The 19,779-nt window shown below is 51.3% G+C and overlaps 3 protein-coding genes across 4 annotated transcripts in view; 2 read left to right on the forward strand and 1 right to left on the reverse strand.

Annotated features, from left to right (window-relative positions):
- Positions 1–3,787: 3,787 nt before the first annotated feature.
- On the forward strand, positions 3,788–11,480 carry DPH7 (diphthamide biosynthesis 7). The gene is made up of 9 exons (XM_064394175.1): positions 3,788–4,010; positions 4,462–4,598; positions 5,029–5,116; positions 5,827–5,921; positions 7,460–7,626; positions 8,448–8,520; positions 9,302–9,367; positions 9,539–9,711; positions 10,717–11,480. The coding sequence occupies exons 1-9, from the start codon at positions 3,873–3,875 to the stop codon at positions 11,328–11,330; spliced, it is 1,551 nt and encodes a 516-aa protein (XP_064250245.1). The 5' UTR covers positions 3,788–3,872; the 3' UTR covers positions 11,331–11,480.
- Positions 11,481–13,429: 1,949 nt separating this feature from the next.
- MRPL41 (mitochondrial ribosomal protein L41) lies at positions 13,430–14,227 on the reverse strand. Its single transcript, XM_064394177.1, has one exon. The coding sequence runs from the start codon at positions 14,083–14,085 to the stop codon at positions 13,678–13,680; it is 408 nt and encodes a 135-aa protein (XP_064250247.1). The 5' UTR covers positions 14,086–14,227; the 3' UTR covers positions 13,430–13,677.
- A 227-nt stretch (positions 14,228–14,454) lies between these two features.
- PNPLA7 (patatin like phospholipase domain containing 7) overlaps positions 14,455–19,779 on the forward strand; it is a 137,894-nt gene continuing 132,569 nt past the window's right edge. For both annotated transcript variants that reach the window (XM_064394089.1, XM_064394090.1), the window contains exons 1-5: positions 14,455–14,609; positions 15,248–15,282; positions 17,629–17,694; positions 18,386–18,473; positions 19,040–19,122. In XM_064394089.1, coding sequence (XP_064250159.1) covers positions 14,591–14,609; positions 15,248–15,282; positions 17,629–17,694; positions 18,386–18,473; positions 19,040–19,122 — 291 coding nt within the window. In that variant the 5' untranslated portion in view covers positions 14,455–14,590. The remainder of the gene's footprint in view (positions 14,610–15,247; positions 15,283–17,628; positions 17,695–18,385; positions 18,474–19,039; positions 19,123–19,779) is intronic.

Consider the following 19,779-nt stretch of genomic DNA (forward strand, 5'->3'; position numbering starts at 1 on the left):
TTGCCCTTGTGGCTTCCCTGTAGTATAGGAAACACTCCAGTCATGTGCAGAGATGTTTAAATATCTAGTAATGGGTAATTTGAATTATTTATTCACTTTTTTGAGAGTTGTCATCAATCCAAGAATCACTTTTTGATTTTTTTAATGTAGTAATACATAAAAGTAGTATGGGAGGAGGATTTCCCTTGCAGAGCACATGCCTATTTTTCTTTTAATGAACAACCATTTTCTATTCCATTTTTGCCTTAGAAGTGTAAGGAACATCAGTTGAGTTTCCTGAAGAGCTAAATGGATAATTTAGTGCCAGGTGTTAGTCTTGCTTCACAGTAGAAGAATGTGAGCTGCTGAGTGCTTAATGCAGAACATTTCTTGGAGTGCTTAGTGAAAATTTTTTTGTAAAAGCTGTTTAGAATTTTGATTTTTTCAATCAGGATTCACTTTGCCACTTCATGTTGCAATGTTGGTCTTGCTTGTATTCAATTTGTTAGAAAATTGATCTGCTGTGGACTTCCAATATTATATTCTGTTTCTAATATCTGCACAGGAAGTTCTGAATTATTAATATTTGGGTGGGTTTTCATCCTTTGACTTTAAGCATCTTGGGAAATAGCAAAAAACTTTTGAAGCTTCCTGCTGGAAGTTCACTTGAAGGCACTTGGTCGAGTTGCCACTCTTAAAGCACAGTTGTACTGTAACTTTTCTGTTCAGGCAGCCCAAAATGCCCTTCAGTGTGACAAAACCAAGCAGGACCCAATCAAATTTTCCTGTAATGGGTAATTTTTTTTTTAAAGGAAACAATAATTCTTTCCTTGAAGTGAAATGCAGTTTTTGATTAATATAAAATGGGACATAAGGAATATTTTGTTTATTGAGGTCATCCATTGAATAGGGCAGAAGTATTGACTTTTTTCCCTTGCCTGTTTAAAAGGCTACTATTTGTCCTGCCACTTTTCCATTTTATTACCAGGAATCATGTTTATCAAAACAAAGTGCAGTCTTAGAGCCCTTAAACACTTGAGCAGCACCAAGCAGGGAAAAGTTGGTGCAGATGTTTTAATGCTGCTGCAGTGAGGACAAGAACAGGCTGCAGCCCAAGGCCTGGTGGGGCACTGGGGAGATTCCTCTGAGGGAATCAGGGAAGGGTGGGACAAAGCCAGGATGGAGGTGTGGGGAAATCCCAGTCCCAAGAAATGTGAGAGGGTGGGCTACAGCAGGAGGGGAGATGCCCACAGGGTTAAAGGGCTGTGGGACCAACCCAAGTGGAAAGAAACTGCCCAGACAGCCTGCAAAGGCTCCGAGATAACACCTGGGTGTGTGTGATGTGTGACTCCAGCCTGTCCTAGTGCCACAGGACAGAAGTAGCTATGGGGATTGTGACTCTTGGGAAGGTCTTGGGGGCTGCAGGAAACACATCCCTGCCTGCTGTGGGGGAGGTTGTGTGGTCAATGATTCTGGCAGCTCTTGGCATGTACAGACATCTTCCCTCTCAGTGAGGAGGGGCAGAAAGGCACTGGAAGGTGGCAGCTCCCCAAGCCACCCCAGAGGATGGAGCTCTTGTAAAGGCCCTCCTTCCCCACAGAGAACCCCAGCTGGCAGGCATATCTCTACATGGACAAGTACTTAAAGACCCAGGATTGGAGTCATTAATCTGGGAGCAGACCTGGACAGTTCTGATCAAGAACTGATTTTCCAGGGGCTTCCCCTGATGGAGATTTTCTTCATCCAAGTTGTTTTCTGCAGGGAAGTCTGGTAAATCCAGCTCAGGGCAGCAGGCTGCAGCATTCCTGATGCTGGCTGTAACAGAGGGCTGCACACTCACTGTAAACTCACTGTGAAATGCTGATACAGGTACCTTCCAGTGCTTCCTATCCAAACAGGGTGATATCACCAATCCCAAGATGCAGAAAACACAACTGGATATCCTGGCTGGCTTAAGGAACACCAAATATGAAATGTAGTGGACTGCAGGGCTTGGTATTCTGATACTTGCACCTTGAAAACACCATCGGGTTATAGTCTTAGTTTTCTTTTGTGACTTAATTTTAAATTAAACTCATGGTAAAAGGAGCAGCTGAAAGACTGAAATGCTTATGGGAGGCATGGAGATGGTTTAAGACATCACATGGGCCAAGAGCAAAGCTTCACCACCCAGCAAAACAGCACAGAGAGCAGGAGGCTGGTGTGATTAAACAGGAGCCTGTGGGATACTCAGAGTAAGAAGAAATCCTTAATAAACTGAACCTTTGTCCAAATGTAAGAGATGGAAATAATAACATTTGGCAGGTGAAATGTAGAACAAGCAAGCAAACAAACCAACCCAGCCAAATAATGCAAAGAAAAATGGAATATGAGGAATGTTCAAGTCATAAAACTTGCATGAGTAGTTTTGAAAAAATCAGGAGCAGGGGGACTACTGGTGTCAGCAGAGACTGATGCACAGCAAAGGGAAGGGCTGACCTGAAGATGAAAGCCTCAGCAGAGGAAAATCCAGTGACTTGTTTGCATATGTGTTCCGTGTGAAAGAGCTGGTGGAGTTCACACAGGAATACTTCCATATGGAGAGCTCCACAGGGAATCTGCTCAGAACAGAAGCGCTTTCAAGAGAGATTAAAGTTCAGCTGAAATGAGCAGCAACAAGTTGCCAGGAGCAGACGGTGCCACCTACGGCTCCGAGGGAGCTCAGGGATGAACAAGCTGAGCTCCCAGCTGGGATGGCGACCTCTCCCTTGGTACAATGTCACAGCAAATGTCACAGCAGCTTCTGGAAGGAATTTCAAACTACAGCCACTTGCACTTTGTGAATTCATGGATGCTGTGATGCAACACCAATGGCTGAATACCGAGGAGGAGTCAGTGTGGGCTCTGTACAGGGAAATCATGCTTCAAAACTTTGGTGGAATTGCTTCAATTCCAGGCATCATCAGTAGGGTAAAGGGGATTTGGTTGGGACAGTCTGAACTGCATTTAATGATGATTTTGCTCAAGGCACTTAAGGAAGAAAAGCTGCTGGTCAAAAAGAGAAATGTCATATAGACAAACAACTGTTTAGAAGACAGGAAAGGAAGAGAAGAAGGGAGGGTTTTTATGGTTGTTCGGAAGTAAACAGCTGGATGTCCAATATATTAAAAAAAATTAGAAAAAAGGTAATGTATAATGAAACTGACAACATCCACTGACGATATTATTCAGTGTAATAATAATATAATAAAGGCTGAGTGAAATGCAGAAGGATTAGAGAGTGGGAGATGAAATTCAGTGTCAATAAACGTAGGGTTGATGATGGGAAAACAGCAAACGGCCCGGCCTTGGCTGATTTCACTCAGCAATGAGCCCCGTGGCTCTGCAGGATTCCCGGCAGGGAAGGGCGGCAGTGCAGGCTCCGGGAGAGGACGGGAGCGCAGGGAGCAGCACCGCCGTGGGCACGGCTGCGGGCGCATCCCGAGGGCGCAGGACCCGCCCTCCGACGGGGAAAGGACTGAGGGGAAGGGGAAGGCTCAGGGCAGCGACCAGGAGCGCTGCGAGGTCCGGAACAGCGCGCAGGAACGGCGGTACCAGCCCGCGTCTCCTTGGGAATGCCGGGCCGGGGAAGGGCTCTGAGCGAGGCGCGGGGAGGATGGCGGGGAAGGGCTGACCCCGGATTTCTCTCGTGAGCAGCTGCCGGGCTCAGGGCAGGGGTCCCTCACGGGGGGACTGGAGCCATAGCCCCTTCCCTCGGCAGGGACAGGCGAGAAGGGGCCCGCCCGGGGGAAGAGGCGGCTCCGCGGGGCAGCTCCGCCCCGGGCCCGCCCTGACCGGGAAGCAGACGGGCGGCGGCCCCGCCTCGCCGCAGCCTCCCGGGAGCCGCCCGGCGGCGCAGCAGGGCCCGGCCCGCCATGGCCGCGCCGTGCCGGACGCGCACGCTGCAGGTGGTGGACACGGAGTTCAGCGCGGACGCGGTGGAGTGGTGCCCGGTGGAGGGCTGGCACAGCATCCTGGCCTGCGGCACCTACCACCTGCGCCCGCCCGACCAGGTGAGCCCGGCCCCGCTCCGGCCGGTCCCGCTACCGAGCGAGTCCACGTCCCATCCCCGCCCGGCCAGCAGCGTTCCGGGGCGAGTCCACGTCCCCATCCCCGTCTCTGCCCGGTACCGCTCAGGGGGAGCCCTGGCCCCATCCCTGGCCGGCACCGCAGCGGGGCGAGCCGCCCTGCCCGCCTGGCCCCGCTCCGGGACGAGCCCCGTCCCCGTGCCCGGTCCTGCCGGTCCCCGCGGCGGGGCCGCGCCTTGTCCCGGCTGGGGCGGCTCCAGGGCGGGCAGAGTGGCCCCTCCGATGAGCGCGGCTGCCCCGATGGGGGCTTTCATCCCTCAGGGCTGGGACTGAACAAGTGCGAGCCTCAGCCCTGCTCCCCGCTCCTGGCAGGATCCCGGCTGCGGGGCCAGAAGCGCGGCTGAGCTTGCCCTTTTCTTTCCCGTGCTTGCCACAGAGCGATTCCCGAGGGAGCAGCGGGGCCTGTGACCGCACGGGGCGGCTCTACCTGTACCACTACAACGAGGAGCAGCCCTACATGCCGCTGACCGAGATCCAGCGCATCGACACGGCCGCCATCCTGGACATCAAATGGTAACTCTGGCCCGGCCAGGCTCGGTGCCACAGCAGCACGCTCTGCTCCTCCCGCCATCCTTTTTTGGCATGGCAGCAACAGCAGTCGTTACTAATGGAACAGTTCCTGACTTCTTGGAGGGAAATACTTTCCAGTTTGTTCCAATGAGCAAAGACTGCCTTGTTTCTCTTTCATACTTTCTGCTCACTTCACTGGTCATGACTTTGTACCTCATTTATTTATATAATAGCATATGGTAGATCTCCCTGGTACAGGATCCCCTCCTTGCAGGTGTGTGGGAACTTGAGGAGCCTTAGATTTTCTTAATGTGAGATTTTTTCCATCACATACCTTCTCCTTGTGCATGTTGGAGTGAAAGTTATGGCTTTGCTCTCTTCCTAAAGTTCAAGAAAGATGGACATTGGAGACTTGTTTAACTTGATCTTTTAGGTGCCACATTCCTGTTGCAGAACATCCCATGGTTGGCATCGCAAACTCTACAGGTGCTGTGGAATTTTGCCACCTGACTGGAAGTGAGGTGGGTGGATGCAGTGCCTGCTGCTGCTGAAGCTGGTTTAACCCATGTTTGCTACATCTCTACATTTCCTAGTAGTGTGTATAGGCTTGCAGGAAAGCTGGTTTCCATGGCTTCCTCAGCACGCTTAGCTTTTTAAACACTTCTTTTGTCTTCTGATAATATTTGTCATAAATTCTATGAACTTTTCATGGTGCCAGAGAGTTGGGCTGGGCTCTACCCATCTGCAGAGTCAGGGAGGAGAAGCAGGAGGAGGGAAGAAGCAAACCCTGGAAACAAGTATGGCCTAACTGGGAAACATCAGAAAGTGCAAAGCTGCTAAAAGCAGGGAGGATTTTTGGAGTGGGGTTTCTTTTGGTGGTGAGAGAAGAGGGTGATCTGAGCCATTCTCACAGAGCAAAGAAAGCAGAGGCCAGTCTGTAGGGCAATTCAGCAGTCAGGTCATCACTTCTGCTGCACTTTACCACTCCCTGAGAAGCAGCAGAGTTTAAGGGAGGTTTGGTGGGAGGTGAACAGCAGAAGGGTGGGATCCTGTGTGTGCACGTTTGCCCCTCAGCCAGCACTGGATGATTGTACAGTACTGTGGGACATTTCATTGCTTCTTTAGTGTGGGACCCTCATTTGCTCATCAGTCTCTGGAAAACCTGCTGTGCAGCTGTCATTATGTGCCTGCTGTCTTCCCAGTCTTAATGCACTCCTTTTGTTTCCAGTAGAAGAACAGCTGCATGTTGGAGCCACGCTTCAGGGTGGATCTCGGGGCACAGCGACTGGCCTTGTCCTTGGACTGGTCCACTGGACGAGAGCAGTGGTGAGGATGGGAGATGGAGGTTGGGGTGGAGGCCAGGGTGTGTGGGACAACCTTCAGAAGCTGAAGCTTGGATCAAGCAGTCTTTAGTGGTTTTGACTTTCTTGGTGCCAGCTGGCTCCCTGGCCCTGCTCTAGAAGTACCTGTTTCCAGAGCAAAGGTAACAGAAACACAAACAGTGTGGCCACTGCAACAGGAGAGAGACTAAACCAACAACAAATGGGAGGTTGTGCTCTGGGGAATGGCAGCAGGTGAGCCAGGGATGTGTCTTCTGCTACCTTTATTAAAAGGAAAGACCAGAATGCGATACAAATGGAGCCGCTGGTTTCAACTCTGCTCTTAGAACAGATTAAATTTTAGTGTGAAATTCTCCTTATGAACTGCTAATAATAGCACATGTAGGAAGTTTAATCATGGGTTAGTGAGAAACAGGAGAGAATTGGTTTGGAAGTGGCTCCTCTTTCTCTCAACTGCTCATACATGAGATTTCAGAAACGGCATTGCTGTGTGAAATAAGCTGAATTAGCTGTACCTTGAGGGCAGGGGGGTGTTAATGTGTTCTGTAGGTGCAGATGAAGAGTGGTGCCTTTGGTGTGAGGCTGGAAAAGCAGGGGGATCAGCCAGTCATTGCTTAATACTGTAGGGCAAATTAGCTAATTAAAGCTGTTTCTGTGTGTGCTAATGCATTAATGAGTAAGTAGAATTGCCAGTTACACTTCCTTGTTACATTCCTCCTTTTTGTCTGTCCTTCATGACAAATGATTTATGCCATGATGAAATGCCTCTTTAGACCTGTTATTGTCACTTGAGAGACCAGTAACTTTTCCTAGAAGCCAAATGTACATTGTTCACATCTCTGTAGGAAGGGGGTGGCACTGTATCTCTTATGTGGGAATTCGGGAGATTCAGGGTGGTTGAATCATTTGATACAGAACTGGAAAGAAGCTCCAGGCCACCAAAGCAGTGCCTGCATTTGCAGGTAACCAAACAGAAGAGACCTAGTTCATGTCAGGGAATGCCAGAAAATCTGTGCACTGGGAATTGCAAACATTTGCCAGTGCTCCAAGGTCATTGTGTCTGGAAACTGTAACTGTACTGTGGCACAGGAAGAGAGCAGGAAAGGTCAGGATCAGCCAGTGCTTTGGGTTTCAGTGATAGCAAGGAAATAAAGCATCTCTTTGTACTCCAGAAGAGGGAAGAGGCTCTGAAAGGGCATTGTCAGTCTGACTTGGAGGAAAAAAAAAAAAGAACCCTCTTCACATGGAATTTGTTTACTGATGTAATGTGAAGCATGTAAGAAGTCAATTTTTGCATCTCTGAGGAAGACGAGAGCCAGTAGTGGTTCTTTCCCTGACCTGGGAGTGAGTGCTTGCTCCCTGTGAGAGCAGAGAGTGGTGGTCACTGGGGCAAGTGATTTTAAGATGAAGCTGAAAAGAATTGTATGAATGTGTCATTCCTGTCAGTTTCTGCCAGTGTTTATTTGAATGAAAATATTTGATTGCTGCAGTAATTCCCAATGTTTTTTGTGTACCCTGCTGTAGTGGATGTCCTTTAAGAGTGATCAGCAGTGATTCAGAGGGGAAGCTGAATCTTTTCTCCATAGATGAATCTGCTCCTTCTGTGCATGTCCTGAACCAGTGGGAAGCTCACAAATTTGAGGCCTGGATTGCTGCTTTTAATTACTGGGACATTGATATTGTGTATTCAGGTCTGTATGGGCTGGGGATCTCCTTAGGTGCAGTTGGGGAGGGGGCCCCTTGTTTGGGGATGTATTACTTGGGTTTTTACTTTCCAGGGGTGGGTGAGCTGCTTGCATCACTCTTGAAAGAGCAGGGTCCTCTGATTAGGGGTGAAAGGCTTAATTTCTTGATGGTGGAAAGTGGTTGGAGTTAATTAGGAGAATCTGTACCCTGAAAACTGTATTTGGATGGCTATTGGCAAAAAAGATGATATTCTCCTGCAGTATGCTAAGAGCCAGAGAGCTGTTTGAGTCCAGTCTTTATGACTTCTAACTCTTTTTCTTACTAAAGAGGAGGGCATCAGTATATTGATACCACTTGTGTTTTCTGTGGTGATGAGTGTTGGGAGCCTGATGTGATTTTTTTGTGTGTCTGTTAAATTCTGTGGGATCCCAGGGCAGGAAAGCATCAGCTCTGTGTCACAGACTGCCCTGAGCAGGAAGGGACCACCAGGATCATCAGTCCAACCCCTGTCCCTGCCCAGACCCCCACCATCCCCACCCTGGGCATCCCTGGCAGTGCTGCCCAAAGGCTCCTGGAGCTCTGGCAGCCTCGGGGCCGTGCCCATTCCCTGGGGAGCCTGGGCAGTGCCAGCACCCTCTGGGGGAAGAGCCTTGCCCGGAGCTCCAGCCTGAGCTGCCCTGGCCCAGCCCCAGCCGTGCCCTGGCTCCTGTCCCTGTCCCAGAGCAGGGATGGGAGCTGCCCCTCGGGAGGAGCTGCAGGCTCTGGCACTGCTTTGCCCCATGCTCAGGGCTGGTGCTGAGGGTCACAGTGTTTTGTCCCCGGGCAGGAGGGGATGACAGCCTGCTCAAGGGCTGGGACACCAGGTGCAGTCCGGAGGCTCCAATCTTCACCAGCAGGAGGTGAGTGAGACCTGTCCACGCCCAGCCCTCCAGCAGCGGGGTGGGAACAGCTGCTGCTGCCCTGCCCCTGCCCAAGCCACTGAATTAGGAGATGTGCAGTGACAGTGGGTCCTGCTTCTGCCTTCCATGGGAAATGGAGGCATCTATTAGTTTTTTTCATCAGAACAACTTCAGGTTGAAACTTTCTTTATATCCTTTAACACAGTAAAGCAAGTGCTGACTTCCACATATGAAGAAGGTGGTAGTTTCTTTCTAAAAAGGAATCCTGATTTACACTTTTATTTTGGCAATTTTTGTGTGTGTTAAATTTGGATATATTATTATGAATGTTTTTAGCAAATATTTTGTTCACCACTGTTTAGTTATTTGAAGTGATCTGTCTTACTTTAAGAAATGGTTAAAACAATATACACAGCTCTCTAATGGAATTCTCTGTGTAAACTTAAAATTACACTGGGGACTATGGCTATGGAAATATTAATTTTGGGAGTAAAGGCTCCTGGGAATGGAGTTGTTCTGCTGGAATTCTTAGGGCCTTTGAGCAACAGTTTATGGGGCAAATATTGCTAGAAAATACTTGTGCTGAGAGATGGTGTGAATAGAAGTTTTGTCCCTGGGAAGGCTGTTGGACTGTGTAGATGAAACTCTGCTTGGGTAGGTCACTGGACTGAAATTCTGAGCTTACCTCTCCTGAGACACCTTGATGAAATAATGTGGACTCAAAATCCTTGAAATTCAAGGAAGAAGCCCTTCTCAAATTTGTTGTCTCTTCCCTCTGCAGACATTCCATGGGTGTGTGCAGCATTCAGTGCAGTCCCCACCGAGAGAATCTCCTGGCCACAGGCAGGTGAGTCCCTTCCAGCTGCTCTTCCCTGGTGTGCCCAACCTCCCCTGTTACCTGAACGTGCTGCTGCCTCTGCAGAAATTCCCAAGTGGTGCAGAGCATGTGGTCTTTCCCACTTTTCTTCTGTGCCCTGACCTGGCTGTGCTGTTCTGCCTGTTTGTGGCGTGTCCCCAGCTACGACGAGCACGTGCTGCTGTGGGACACCAGGAACATGAGGCAGCCTCTGGCTGACACCCACGTGGAAGGTGGGGTGTGGAGGCTGAAGTGGCACCCCACGTGTGACTTCGTGCTCTTGGCAGCCTGCATGCAGAGTGGCTTCAAGATCCTCGACTGCCGCGGGAGCCTGGGTGAGTGTGCAGGGACCAGAGGTGCTCAGGGCTGCTCTGCTGCGCTCCTTCGCTGCCTGCAGGTTCACGGGGAGCTCCAGCTCTTGCTGGAAGGATTGAGATGGTGTTAAAAGCCATAGGCTTCTGTTCCAGTTTGAGGTAACTTCCAGCTTTCCCACATCTGTGCACTCTCTTGGCCTGCTTGGTTGTGCCAAGGCCCTGTCACTATCTGTGTAAATCTCTCATAACTTCTTTTCACGGGAGGAGAGCCTTTGTGTTTGGTGAGGGCACAACCATTCTGGGTTTGTGTTCATTGTGATGCTTCAGAGAAGTGCTTCTGACTGTCAGGTGGTGCTTTCCTCTGAGCTGGAGTCACTGACCTGCTGGGGAATCAGTTATTGCCTCAGGAAGAAAGTGCTTTGCAGCCTGGTTAATCCAGAATAACATGAATAAGCTCTTCATGTGAATGATGAGGTGCTTCCGTGGTGGAAAAGCCATTTGGATTCACATTACAAATGCAGTCTGACAGAGGATGGGTTTTTCAGACCTTGGCCAGATCAACAGCTTAGGAAATGAGGATGGCATTTCTCCTGTGTGGGGAAGGAAGGAACTCGCTGTGAGAGTGAGATGCTGAAAGCTGACAGGAAGAACATCTGCAGTGTATTAATAACAGGACCTGGCAATCCCCCAGGTGTGTTCATGGCTCAGTGAAGGTTGTGCTGTGATCAGTCTTGTCTGTCTTGAGCCTTTGTAGGCACTTTGCATAATGATGCTCTTTAATCTCATGCGTGTTCAACCCTCTTCTCCTCTGCTACTGACCCAGGAGGAATCAAGGCCCTTGAGAGGTGGCTGAAAAATGGTCAGTACCTCATTCCTCCTGGAATGCTTCACTCAGTGGTGAAGAAGGGAATAACCAGAGAACTCTTCCCATGAGACACAGCCAGTGCTGGAATGGCTGCTGAGCACTCTGCCACAACCCACAACTTGATTTCTAAGTAATTTCATTTATCTTTTTTTTTTTTTAAGCGGAAAACACAGAGGAATGTATCATCCTGTCATCCTATGTCCTGCACAATTCCCTGGCCTACGGGGCTGACTGGTCAAGGCTGTGTCCAAGGGATTCCTTGCCTGCAAGCCAGGACCTTGCTGCTGCGTGCCAGCCTTCGGAGGAGCTCGTGGGAGCATCAGGGCAAGGAGAGGAGAGGCTGAGTTTGCAGGTCCAGAACCTGAAGATAATTTATGAGTCTCCTACAGCTACTTTTGATGTAATCCTGGATGAGGAGAGTGAAAGCCCTGCTGTGGCACTCGCAGCAGGGGCAGGGCCAAAGCTGGCTGGGGATCCTGGACTGGTCAGGGGCTCTGGTTTAAAGGGAGGTTTAGATTTGGCTGCCCAAGGGGCAGATCTGGGGTCAGCCAGCAGCTCTGATTCAGGAGCCAAGAGACCCAATGGAATGGGCCTGGACAGAGGCAGTGACTCAGCCAGGTCTCCAGACAGCCCCAAAGAAATGAGCATTGTGGCCACTTGTTCTTTCTATGACAACATCCTCCATGTCTGGAAGTGGGAGATGAGCCTGGTGACCCCTCCAGATGTGCCAAGTCCTGGATCTGCGTCCGAAAGAACAGGTGAAAGTTTGCCTTGACCAGTCCCAATGGAAGAGGGAGGCAAACTCCTGAACTGAGAGTGACAGCTGAACTTAATGCCCTGATTTCTGCTGGGCTTTCCCATCTTACTGCTGAGCTTGGGAGTCCTTCGAGGCAAACACTGATGGGATTCCTGATGTTTTATTTTCAGCACAGAGGGAAGCCTTTGCTTAGAGGCCTGTGGTCATGGCCAGACAGGTTTATTTAGTTTTTCCCTTAATGTCCCAGTTCCAAGTGGAACAGCCCTCCTCTCACAGGCTGCTGCTTTGTACCTGAGATCTGAATCCTTTCGAGGCTGGTTTGCATTTCACAATGGATGTGTTAAGCCTTTCTCCTTCCCTTACAAACCAGACTTGACTATGCTGCTATGCACACCCAGTAAGTGACCAGAAGGTTTCCTGAATGTCTCAAAGGCCCCTGAGCAGAGGCTTGGCTGTGTGATGGGAGAAGGGCTCAGACAGGCCAGAGGCAGTGCAGTGTGCTCACAGTGATGTTAAACAGAGAGAAGTTCTGGTTCAGAAGGAAGTGCAGACTGTCTGTGTGAAGGGAAGTGCTGTGGGATCCTCCTTGTGAGGCTCCTGGTGCTTTTCCATCGTTTTCCATCACTCCTCACCTGACTGCAGACTCCTTCATCACTCCCAGCCGAGCACACCCTGGTTCAGTAAATCCTGTAGTGACCCCACCATGTTTTAGTGCCATTGCACCACCCCCATGGCCTCTCAGTATTCAGCTCATTCTTTCTGCTCTCCACAGAGCCACCTTTAGGTCCAAAGTCAAGCTCAGTTTTTAAAAGGTGAACAGCTTTAAGATCAAAACCTCCAAAACGTATAAGCGGTGTTTCTTGACATCTTTTTAAATTTAAAATAAGTACAGAAACCAAAATCTTAACAGCATTGCCCTAACTACCTCCAGGAATGGCTGCAGGATTTCTCATGGTTGCTCCATTAGCTTTCTTTTTTTCACTGTGAAATATCAGCAAAACACCCTTTCTGGAACATTTTCTCTATTCCTAGAAACACAAAACCAGCTTAAACTAGATCAGTAACTTTTAGCTTGCATGGTTTTCTTTGATGGTCCTAAAGAATGAGTTGTCTGGAGGGAAAGAAACACCAGCAACAGGTCTGTGTAACAGTGCTGCAGCTAAATGAGGTGCAGCAGGTGAGAACTTCGCTGCTTTGAAACCCCCTTCTCAAGGGTGAATGTGTATTTTAGCAAACATTCTGGAGCACTGTTACATGAAGATTCATATTAATAATGAAAACAAGAGCTTTTGCTAAAGAAAAAAACATGCTATTTTTGGATGTTTCTAAAATAAAACAAATGTAAGTGATTTATCATTTTTTGGTTGTTTTGTTTTAAAAATCAAATCAGTTGACAGTCCTTATGAGGGAGTCCTGCCCTGCCCTGGGATGGCTCGGGCTCCAAGGGGTGAATATTCTTTGGGAGTGGACAAGCCAGTTCCCGGGGAATAGCGAGGGTGTGTCCTGTATCTGTTGGAAAGGTTGTAATGCCTTTATTGCCCTGTGAGAGCAGAGGGACAGCCCGAGGGCAGCGAGCTGCAGCGGTGACAGACTGGGACCAGCCTGCTTTAGGCTCTAGGCCAGGCCTTGCTCTGCTCACAGAAAGGAGGGAGCCACCCACTGTCTGCCTTCCCGTGGGCTGTCAGGCAAAGGATGTGGTCAAGAGCAAGCTGGAATGGGCATCAAAGGGCACAGGACCTCCTGCTCTCCAGCCCTGCATGCCCCTCCTGGCCTGGCTGGCAGCACAGGGAAGGGCTGAAGGGGCACCTCTGCCAGCAGCAGAGAGGGCAGGAAACAGCCCCGTGTGTGTGACTTGTTCTGATCAGCCCCACAGGAGGGGAAAAACGCAGAGTTCAGTCAGAAAAGCTGTGCCTTCCCCCTCCTGTGGCTGATCCCTGAGCACAGCTCATCCCTCTGAGACTGGGGCTGCAGCCCTGCCCAGCCCCGAAAATGTGGGGGTTTGAACCCCCCACAGCACTGTAAGGGCTCATCTGGCAGCCCTCACTGCAGACTAAGTGCTCACACACCATCCACTGATCTTGCTTCCTTTCTGCCAAAGGGAACACTTTCAGTCTTAATTTAATTTTTAAAGTTTAATTCTTAAACTTTGCAGTACTTTTTATTTAGAAATGTCATCCTCATCCTCGGAACCCCCGAGAGGGCTCTGCTCACCAGGCACAGCTGTCTCCCAGAGGGATCACCAGTCGTGGGTGGGAAATCAAACCGCACACTTCACCAGGATTTAAATCAGGTATTACAGAAGAACAAGGCAGAAGGATTTGCTCTGAAGTTCAGTGAGGGAGCCTGTCCCGTGCTCTCCCGCTCCCTACCGCACGTAGTTCTTGGGGAAGAGCTGGAAGAGCTTGCCCTCCTGCGTGGGCTCGAAGCCGTACTTCTCCAGGTTGTTGGGGTCGAACGTGCCGTCCTTCACGTCCTTCTGGATGCGCGGAGCCACCACCTGGTCGAAGAGCTGCTTGGCCGTCAGGGGCGGCTCGGAGCCCTCGGCGGCGCGGTACGACACGTAGGGCCGCAGCTTGAAGCCCGTCAGGTCGGGCACGACGAACTCGGGCACCATCTCCCTGACCAGGAGGAACTTCTTGTTGCGGGTGAGCACGCCCACCTTCTTGGCGCCGCGGCCCTTGTTGTGGCTCCGCGGGCCGCGCTTGCTGGTGAACGGCGACAGGCGGTCGGCACCGCGCACCAGCCCGCGGACTAGCTGGGTCAGCAGCCCCATGCCGGGCACCGAGGGCTCAGCGGGGCCGGGCCGGTCCCTGAGGGCAGCCGGGAGCTCAGAGAGACCGGACCGGTCCCCGCGGAACTAGCGACGCCGGAGCGAGTTCCGGGGAGCACCGGAGGGCCCAGCGGAGGCGGAGCCGAGCCCTGCGGTCACCGGGACCTCCCCGATCGGCGCCGGGGCCGGTTCCCCCTCACGGCCCGCTCCCGCCTCGGCACACCCCAACACCGCCCGCTCCCATTGGCCGGGCCGCGACAGCCAATCCACAGCGCCGATGCTGCCCCCGCGCCGAAGGGCTCCCGGGGGGCTTTTCCCGCCAATCAGCAGCGAGCGGCCCGCGGCGTGGGCGGGGCCTGGCGCGGCCGCGCCCCCTGGCGGCGGCGGGCGGGGTGTGCGCTCGGCGCCCTTCGCCCGGCCCGGGAGCGCGAGAGCCGGGATAGAGACCGGGATAGAGACCGGGACAGGGACCGGGACAGGGACCCGGGCTGGCACCGGCACCGGGGCGATGGCGGGGGAAGGAGCAGGTGAGACGCCGCCGGGGATCGCTGGGGCGCGGCGGCGGGACGCGGGCCTGGCGGGCTGGTGTAGCCCCCGGCCGGTGCGGGTGCCCCAGGCCCCGCGGGAGGAGGAGGTGCTGTCCTGTTTGGAGCCCGAGTCCCGAGCGCTAGCCTGGCGAAACGGGGCCGGGAGAGCCCCTGGGTCCGGCCGGGAGAGCGACCCGGGTCCGGCCGGGGACAGTGACCCGGGTCCGGCCCTGAGGGTGACCCGGGTCCGGCCCTGAGGGTGACCCGGGTCCGGCCCTGAGGGTGACCCGGGTCCGGCCGGGACAGTGACCCGGGTCCGGCCCTGAGGGTGACCCGGGTCCGGCCGGGACAGTGACCCGGGTCCGGCCCTGAGGGTGACCCGGGTCCGGCCGTGCCGCCGGGCTCGGCTCTCCCACAGCCGCTCTCTCTCCGTGTGGAAAAGCTCCCGGGAGCTTCTCTCTGAATTCCCGTGGCCGTGCAGGAGGTTCTCCGGGAGAGGTCCCGTCCGCCGGCACTTCGCTGCTGGGCTTTGTTGTTAAACAATTGTTGTTCCCCTTGTGTTGTTCAAGAGTTTGCGTCGGAAGCTGCGGTCATCTCTTAACTCAGACTTGTCTTTGCTTTTGTCTTTGCTCCTGCAGACATGGATGAAGGGGACAACAGCACCAGCCTTGAGGTACAATGTGTTTTGCTCTTATTTTTGCACTCATTTATTTCCGTGTGAGTGTTTCCAGAAGGTGAAAGCAGCTGTGCCTAATTTGATAGCACTGGGACAATGCCTTCAGATGCCTGTACTTTGAAAGAGCCTTTCCTTCTGGGGGTTTTATACTTTCAAACTTTTGAGGATTGGTCCCATTTTATTGTGTGTGTGTGTTTTATTTCTTGCAAACCATTCACGCTCTGCTTCATATTCTAAACTGTTTTAATAATGGTATGATTTAAGTACTTTCATTTTTATCCCGAAGAAGGAGGAGTTGCAGAATTCTGGCAGACTGCACTTCTTGCCTTTGTGTTTAATCACAGATGTGAAACTCACAGACCAAAAAGGCACATGATGCTTTCCCTAGTCGTGAAAAACAAACCCCATGAGAGGAAATAGTTCTCAAACTAAAAAACACACACAATGTACTTGTACGCAGCTAACAATGTTTTGTGAAAATCCAGGGTCTGTAGTCAAAACAAGGCAGGGGTGCCTGTGAGCTGTGAGGAAGCCTTGTGTTTGGGCTAATCCCAATTTTAAGTCCTTGTTTTCAGGGCTGTTGAGCCTCTCCCACCCCTGCCTGGCCGGGGAATGTGTCAGTGTTTGGACTGCAGTGAGGAGTGGTTGGACTCAGCAGTGCTGGGTGCCTGGACCCTGGATGGGTGTGAGCTGCTCTTGTGAGGCTGCATGTTTGTGCTGGTGGCTGCTCAGCCTCGAGTTCTGACGGAAACTTGGACATTGGGAAGCAGAGAAATGCTCTTTGTGCCCGTCCATCCCCTGGGCAGGTGACTGCTCTGTGTTCAGTCCCACAGGTTTTGTGGGTCTGAGGGTTCCTTGGGGTGGCTGAGCTGAGCTCCTGGGGCTGGGGTGCTGAGCACAGCCCTGCTCAGGGAGGAGCTGCCCTGGTGGCTTGGCTGTGACCTCATCCCTGCCCCAGGAGCTGTCACAGCAGTCAGTGACACATCTCAGGTGTCTGCACAGCTCAGCCTGGCTGCTTTGCTTCCTCTGCTTGTCCACAAGGATTGTCCAGGCTGGGACAGATCCCCCCTGAGTCTGAGCAGGGCAGTATCACACTGTCACTCGTGGGAGCTTTGCAAGAACCTCTCAGGGGTTCTTGGAGCTCTGAATTTCATCTTTCCCTGTTGCTTTACTGCACTGAGGCCCCAGCCTGGGCATGTTTGTGTTTTGTTCTTTTCCCCATGGATTTGTTTCTCCCCTTGCAGCAGCAATGTGAGTGTCAGTTGGCAATTACTATTTTTGGTGTTATTTGAGATCATACAGGCCCGGGGAGCAGCAGAAGTGTCCACGTCCCAGTGTTTCTGACACTGTCAAGGGGAAATAAACGCAATAAATGACCAGAACAGACTTCCACCAGGAACTCTGTGTCACCAGGTGTTCTACCTGCTGCTGACACATCTTCAGCTTTTTATTTTTTTCAAAATCTTGTGACTTTTCACTGGAATCCCATGAGTAATAGTCTGATAACAATAGTGACAGAGTTACTTTGACTCATGTTGGGAAGATTAACGTTAAAGTGCTAAAGTGACCTGAGAAGGTAAAGTGAGCACAGGGATCTGTGTGAGGTGACTGGTCTGGCAGGAGTTTCCTTTGTGCTGCAAAACTGGAATTAATTCCATTAGAGAGACCAGTTTGGTGACTTGGTTTGCCTTTCATTTTTCTCTTGGTGGCAAAGCTGAGTTCAGCTGTCATCCAGATCTGGAGCCAGGGGCAGGAATGGGACCTGAGCTGTGTGTAGTGCTTAATTCAAGTGCTTTTAAGGTTCAGGACTTAGAGGGGGATGTATTTGTCCTTGTACTCACATTGATTTCACTTGTTCCTAATAACTGTTTTTCCTTTTCCCCCTTTCTCTCAAGTTCTGGGTTGGCATTCGTGAGACTGTTTCAGGTGCCAGGTTTTATTCCTGAGTGACACTGATGGACACAGGTCCCAGGACAGCACACCTGAGCTCAGGGCTTCTGCCCATGTGCATCTGCTCTTTATTTGACTTTAATATGCTGGGTTGTGACTTGTTTTCTCAGTCTCCTAAAGTCCTTTGCATTCCATTCTCATCCTTGTTGCTCTGAATAACATAGGATGATTTTAAAAAGTGTTCATCTATTTGACCCTGGTTTAGGCCTGTTTAGGAATGCACTGAACTGACAGCAACACAAAACTCCCCTACTGATCCCTTTCCTCTGAATGTTTCTGTTTGCAAAGTGGGTTATAAGTCAAAGAAAAACACAATCAAGTTGATTGAGATGTTTTTTATGGGGACTTTTTTCCAGCTGTGGGAAACTAATTTCACCTTCCTTTTGGTGCCAGGCTGTGTTCCCAAGAGGTGGGACCCCCATCCTGCAGTTTGTGGAGGACAGGATCCAGACCACCATGGTAAAGTAGAGCTGCAGTCAGCTGGCTAAGGGCTGGGGGTGCATCCAGAGCAGCTCCTCCTGAGCTCTGCTAAGCCACTGCCAGACTCTGAGTGTTTGTTTCTTTGCTGTCACTGTGCATGAGGCAGGAATTAATTTCTGTTATTTAGAATCCCAGGCTGGTTTGGGCTGAAAGGGACCCTAAAGCCCACCCAGTTCCACCCCCTGCCGTGGGCAGGAACACCTTCCACTATTCCAGGTGGCTCCAGGCCCTGTCCAGCCTGGCCTTGGGCACTGCCAGGGATCCAGGGGCAGCCACAGCTGCTCTGGGCACCCTGTGCCAGGGCCTGCCCACCCTCACAGGGAAGGATTTCCCAATATCCCATCTGACCCTGCCCTCCTTCGTCTTAAGGCCATTCCCCCTTGTCCTGTCCCTCCATGCCCTCATACACCCCCTGTGCATTGAGTTGATCAGCTCCCAGATATTTGGGAAGAAAAACATGGAATATTTTCTGTGTGATCATAGGACTGGTCACTGGTGCAGTTTAAACTTCTTGAATATATGGTATTTGAATTATAAGTTAAGTATTTATGATTGTGGTTGACTTTTACACATCTCACTGAGCTGAGTGTTCTTCAGCCCTTCAAAATGTATGTAGTAACTCCTGAAGTTGAAAATGATTAACTTCTCTCTCCCTAAATTCCCCTCCCAGCTGACTGGAATTGCAATTGGAGCTGCAGTTGCACTGTTGCTTATAGCAGTTGTTGTGTTTGTTGTGTACAGAAGAGTGAGACAGTCTAGTAAGTACCTGATAACCATGTAAGTTTTAAAATCAGTTTTTCCACCAATCTTGGGTCTTTTTGTAATTTTCTGTGGTAGTTGTTTGCTGCAGAGCTGTGGTTCTTGCAGGACAGCAGCTTTAAAGGTGGAGAACTTGTGCTGGCTCCCTTGCCCAGGTGTGAGCCCAGAAGTGTCACATGCAGGACCTGGAGGTTTTATTTCTTTGGGGTGTGAGCAGTGTCAGCCCCAGGAGCAGCTGTGAATTCTGCAGATGAATTCAACCCTACTGTGGTTTCACTGTCACAGATGGAGAAATGATTGAATTCGAGGTTTCCTTGAGGAGATGAAAACCACCCAACCCTTCAGTCTGTCCAGAGAGCCCTTTATCTCCTCTGGGCTGAGGTGGAGCCTCAAGGCAGCCCTGCCTGGGCCTGCCTTGGCCAGAGCTGGGAATGAGGGATGCCAGGGTGGCTGAGGTTGCAAACCCTGCCCACGGGAGCTGTTCTGGAGGCAGCAAAGTCCCCAGGCTGTGCTCAGGTGCTCTCAGCTGCTGCAGGTGGTTTCTGATGTGGTGCTTCTGTTTCAGAACAACTTCAGCCCCACGTGCCTCAGTACAGGTTTCGCAAGAGGGACAAAGTGATGTTCTACGGGAGGAAGATCATGAGGAAGGTGAGGGCACCTGGTGAAATCCAGTGTGAAGTGGAGAGGTGTCAAGTTTGCAACACTTTACTGGCTGAGCCTGGCCCAGGGCCTTCAACCCATAAATTTCACTGGGATGTTGTGGATGTTTCAGAGCTCCTGCAGGACTGACTGCATTGCTGATGGAGCAGCAGCAGCTTCTCGTTCTGGCCAGACCTTTCCTCCTTGAAAAATATTTGCAGTCAATGAGGGTAGCAATAAATCAATGAGTATCTAACTCCTGTAGGGAGTTAATGAGTGTTTAACTATCCCTGAATCCCAGACTAGTTTGGGTTGGCAAGAACCTTGAAGTTTATCCCATTCCACCCCCTGATAGGGACAGGGACACCTCCCACTGTCCCAGGCTGCTCCCAGCCCTGTCCAGCCTGGCCTTGGGCACTGCCAAGGATCTAGGGGCAGCCACAGCTGCTCTGGGCACCCTGTGCCACGGCCTCCCTGTTTTCACAGGGTCCTGGCTGTTCCCTGTGCTGCCAGGTCCAGGTGTGCATTCCCTGCAAACCAACATCTGTAGAAAAATAAGGTACAGGGAAGTAACCATCCTTAGTCACCCTGTGTGGAGGAACACTTCCTCCTGTGAACTGCCCCAGCCTCTGCCTCCCACACTTCACTGAGGTGAATTAAAACATT

The sequence above is a fragment of the Passer domesticus genome, chromosome 18, assembly GCF_036417665.1.
Source record: "Passer domesticus isolate bPasDom1 chromosome 18, bPasDom1.hap1, whole genome shotgun sequence".
NCBI classification, from domain to species: domain Eukaryota; kingdom Metazoa; phylum Chordata; class Aves; order Passeriformes; family Passeridae; genus Passer; species Passer domesticus.

Bases quoted from the DNA above. Each gene is read 5' to 3' on its own strand.
- DPH7 (XM_064394175.1), top strand. From the start codon at position 3,873: ATGGCCGCGCCGTGCCGGACGCGCACGCTGCAGGTGGTGGACACGGAG. The intron at 5,117-5,826 runs GTGGGTGGATGC...TGTTTCCAGTAG, and splicing joins GCCACCTGACTGGAAGTGAG to AAGAACAGCTGCATGTTGGA. The intron at 8,521-9,301 runs GTGAGTGAGACC...TTCCCTCTGCAG, and splicing joins CCAATCTTCACCAGCAGGAG to ACATTCCATGGGTGTGTGCA.
- MRPL41 (XM_064394177.1), bottom strand. From the start codon at position 14,085: ATGGGGCTGCTGACCCAGCTAGTCCGCGGGCTGGTGCGCGGTGCCGAC.